The sequence below is a fragment of the Humulus lupulus genome, chromosome 8 (genome assembly GCF_963169125.1).
Source record: "Humulus lupulus chromosome 8, drHumLupu1.1, whole genome shotgun sequence".
NCBI lineage: Eukaryota > Viridiplantae > Streptophyta > Magnoliopsida > Rosales > Cannabaceae > Humulus > Humulus lupulus.
The window spans coordinates 26,548,374-26,552,658 of record NC_084800.1 but is presented as its reverse complement, the minus strand read 5'-3'; the positions used below and the strand labels follow the sequence as shown (position 1 = coordinate 26,552,658).

The 4,285-nt window shown below is 37.0% G+C and overlaps 1 protein-coding gene across 3 annotated transcripts; it reads right to left on the bottom strand.

The window, feature by feature from the left end:
• Positions 1-253: 253 nt before the first annotated feature.
• On the bottom strand, positions 254-2,925 carry LOC133796488 (shikimate O-hydroxycinnamoyltransferase-like). 3 transcript variants are annotated; one of them, XM_062234019.1, is made up of 3 exons: positions 2,774-2,925; positions 2,083-2,535; positions 254-1,412 (listed from the first exon to the last, which is right to left on the bottom strand). In XM_062234019.1, the coding sequence occupies exons 2-3, from the start codon at positions 2,497-2,499 to the stop codon at positions 525-527; spliced, it is 1,305 nt and encodes a 434-aa protein (XP_062090003.1). In that variant the 5' UTR covers positions 2,500-2,535; positions 2,774-2,925; the 3' UTR covers positions 254-524. The 3 variants fall into 3 exon arrangements, with proteins under 3 accessions (XP_062090003.1, XP_062090004.1, XP_062090005.1); XM_062234020.1 differs by having other exon boundaries at positions 2,083-2,561; positions 2,774-2,900; XM_062234021.1 differs by having other exon boundaries at positions 2,799-2,898.
• Positions 2,926-4,285: the final 1,360 nt, after the last annotated feature.

Genomic DNA, 4,285 nt, shown 5'->3' with positions numbered 1-4,285 from the left:
GATTAATTGATTGAAAATTCACACACTAAATATATGTAATGGGTATAGCTTAGCTCCTATCTTGTAAAGAGTAGTAGGTGAATTATTCAGTGCTAAACATATTTTAAGACCAAAAAGCAGAGGCTGTCACTAGCGACACTGATCGAGATGATCACAACAACTAGCTCTTAATCCTCCTTAAAACAAAGCCAAAGAATCATAACGCAAGTATTAACATGAGTAGAGTAGTTAATCCTGAAAATAAACACAGTAATGCCATTGAACATGAAATTAATTTCAAAATCAGATCCAACTTGTAGTCTGTGTTGAATGTATTATCACCATTGTAAAGTAAAAATTTGTAACACAATAGTCTGTAGTTTATAGGTATACAACATTCAGCCAACCCCACTTTAGTTCGGGAAAATTATCATATGACGAAGAGTCTCATTCACATAAAAAACAGTGTAGAGAAGAAGGGAAAGAAAAAAATGATCGAGACAATCTACCTTGTAACCATTTAAGGCAAACCAGAAAACAGTCCATCATATCTCGTATAACAACTTCTCAAATGCTTTCAAGTGTTCAGGTTGAAGACCAATTGCAACTGACAAGCTTCCATCGTTAATTGGGCTAGGTAACGTAAATGCTAAGCCCTCGCAAAAAATCCCACCTGGTCCCATGAAAATTGGTCGACCCCAGCCAAAATCAGCATCATGAATGGGCAATCTAACCCAGCTAGTTATTCCAAGATTTGGGCACTTAAAAGTATGAGCTCCCCGGACAAGGGCTGCCAGATTAGGCTGAACTTCTAAGTAGTCAAGCGCGGACCTTAAATACTCATTGTCCATCCTTACCAAGGCGTTGTGAATTCGGCTTGCAGCATACCAAGTGGGCTTTGACATAAGATCACCAGCCACAGCAAGTGGTGTGGATGTGAAAATTACATTGCCAAAGTAGCCAGGTGGGAGTGGTGGTTGCAGCCTAGACCTACCATCAGTAGCAATGTACAATTTGGTATCTTGATCGGCAGGTAGTCCGCGAGCCTTGCAAACGCATCTCCAAACATGACCTGATAACATCTCGTATGAGCTGTAGTTGACTGTGTTCCCATCTTCCTTGCACTTGCCTTTCAACATGGCTACTTGTTCCTTGGTCAACTTGTACATACCAACTGCATGAGTGGTGATTTCTGGACCTGGGTTTTTGCTTTTCATGGCTGGTGGGGGTTTGTATTCAATATGATCAAATGTAGCTTTAGGTGGATCACGGGCACGAAGTAGTGTCCTATCTATAAACGGTGGAATGGTAAGGTCAAGACCACGAGCCATATCAGACCAAGTATTTACAAAGTGCAGACCAGAAAAACCATCTGCAGCATGGTGTTGCATACCAACACCAAGTGATACACCCCCACATCTAAAGTACGTAACCTGCAGATATTACAATTTACAATCCTTAAATCATTTTGTTTTGAAAGCTTCAACTTAGTTAAGTTAAACAAAGACATGTAATTGACATAAGAACATCACTTGAAATTTGGCTTTATTAGCATTCAATTAACCTAAACTATATCAAACAATGAATATAAAGCCAAGATAGTGTGGCCCACACAGGACATGGCAGCGTCTATCAGATATATATTTCACCAGAGGACCAAATAACTTAAATAGTTATTTATTAAAAAAAATTACTGTATAATTAACTCAATTTGTCTATAGTAATTGACTTTTAATATATTTTATTTACATTAAAAGGTTGGTTAGAAAGTTTAAGAGTCCCATTTCAAAAAGCCTTTCTTCAAAAACAAACACAATAACTTCAAATGAACTCAATCATAATAGATATCTATACACAATCATAAATAATACTTTATTTATATCTTCTTTCCAACAAACATCACTAAAGTGCTAATTTTTATTTCATAGGGTCATTTCCAATAATATCACGAATCAAACCAATCCATAATATTTTCAATGATATATCATAATTAAAAGAAAAACAATTAATACAGTCATCATCAATGGATGCATGATCTCAATCAATTTCTTAAGAAAAAGTCAAATTAAATAAATAAGCAAAACAGAGCATATTCATGCATACCTGTAACACCAATAGAGGATATGAAGCAATGCCACCGGAGTAATCAACGGGAGGAATGAGCTTCCGGAGCTCCGGCGTGGGAGCGAAATCACCAAAATCGTCGATGACGAAGTTGGACTCGGCCTCGACGAATAGGACACCATCGGCATTACAATCAATCTCGATACGGCCATCATCGTCGCGGCGCAATCGACCAGCCATGGGATAGAAAGGGACGAGAGCCTTGCTTAGGGTTTGTTTCATGACACCAGCGTCAAAGAAATTGGCGGCGCCGGTGGGTCTGTAAAAGTAAACGCTCGGCGTATGAATGCTCGGAATCACCAGGTCCAAATTCGAGTTCCATAGAATCCTCTGAGGCGTCTCCGTCGCCGGTTTCACCATCGTCCACTCCTTCACCTCGATTACAAGCTTTTCCATCTTCTTCTTCTTCTTCCTTGCTTCCGTTGATTCCAGCTGTACCGAAAACGACAATCAAAATCCTAAACGACATAAATTAAAGTCAATTCAATTCTATTTTTCTTCGCCGCTTTTGTTGTCGTTTATTAATTTAACCAACTAAATTTTGTATTTTTTTTACCAAAGCGAACGGAAATTAAGCCAGAATATTAATACGTAATTATATTTTTTTAAGAACATAATAACCGTTAATATCTATTAAGGAGGCGCATGTTAATATCAAAAAGAAAATTACCCGAAAAAAAAAGATGGAGGCGTACGTTAGCAGAGATAGACCAGTAACTGACCAGGCTCCGAGAGAGAAAAAGAATTTGGAGATGCTCTGGCCCAAGTTGGTGATGTGCGAAGAAGTTGTTTAAGAAGCCAAAGAATAAACTGATAAAAAAATATTAATAATAATAATAATAGAATCGATAAGACGCAATGCGCAAAAGACTCGAGTACTGTCACTCACCTACCGCGCCAACTATAGTTGCCCTGTAATAATCTGCCACGTGGACGAATCAAATTGACCGGTATGAGGATTAAAAATATTTCCTTTTTATGGTGAGTGGCAAAAGACACAGGGGCGAGGAGAGTTGGTGGGACGGTGACCCGTCACAGACATACTCAATGTTTTGTAAGGTTACCAACGGCTCCTTTCACAACTCAGTCTAAACGTGCTGACTGGAATTGGCAATGGGAATCTGTCGTAACAACCGGAATGTGAAAAATGAAAATTAATTTGGAGTTTTTGGTATTATTCAATAATTAAATTCCTTAAATTGGTTCTATTAGCGTTTTTTTTAGTCATAATGGATCAATTATGGTATGGATTCAATTTTGTTGCTAATCGAATACAAATGGAATTGACCACTGATTTGGACTCTGGCTTATTTTGAGAGCTTTAAAATTTTGCATTTGTAGACATTCATTTAACAGGTGGAATATTTTTGACAGGTGTGGTATCAGTATTTAAAAGCAAACATCCTTCAAAAAAAATACAAACAATAAAGTATAGATATATATATAAAATAATATCTTATCAATATGATATTTCAGAAAAATGTAATGCATCGAATCGTTTCATTTAATAACTTATTCATTTAAAAAAAAAAACAATTCAAAAGTAAACAACAATTATTTTATTTTGATGGGCTTCGAGAAATTTCAAAGCCAAAACCAATAGGAGAAGCAAAAGTACACTATATTATTATTATTAGTTAATTATACACACGTAAATTAAAATCACTGATACTATTATTAAATTTTGGACAAATTGTGTAGGGTGGTGGTTGTTGATGAATTGGGCCCACCAAAGCATAGGCTAAATTTTCTCTTATGTGATTCTGTACGGTGGGGTTGGTGGACTTGCTTATTAAACCCCCACGCGTTACTTCAAATTCACGTGGCACCGCTTTAGTGCTCTCTGCCAGTTCTTTTTTTTTTTACCCAAGTATTTGGGTTTATCTGGGTTGGGCCTGGACACAAATGTCTTGTAGTGACCGGGTCCGTTCCACCTGCTTGTGCGTGAGATGACGTCATGATGACGCTAGAGTAAAAGTTGTTTGTGGTGGGGGGGAGTGTGGGAACCCAACAAACTAAACTACCTCATTTTGGATATTCAATTTTGTGGCCATAAAAATAACATAATTGAATTGAGGTGATAAAGGCATTATTGAAATTATTGTAACTATGGATAGATTTTGGTCTCTTTCTTCACTTTCTTTTTTGATAAAATAGATTTGGTCTCTTTAGTATATGAAAA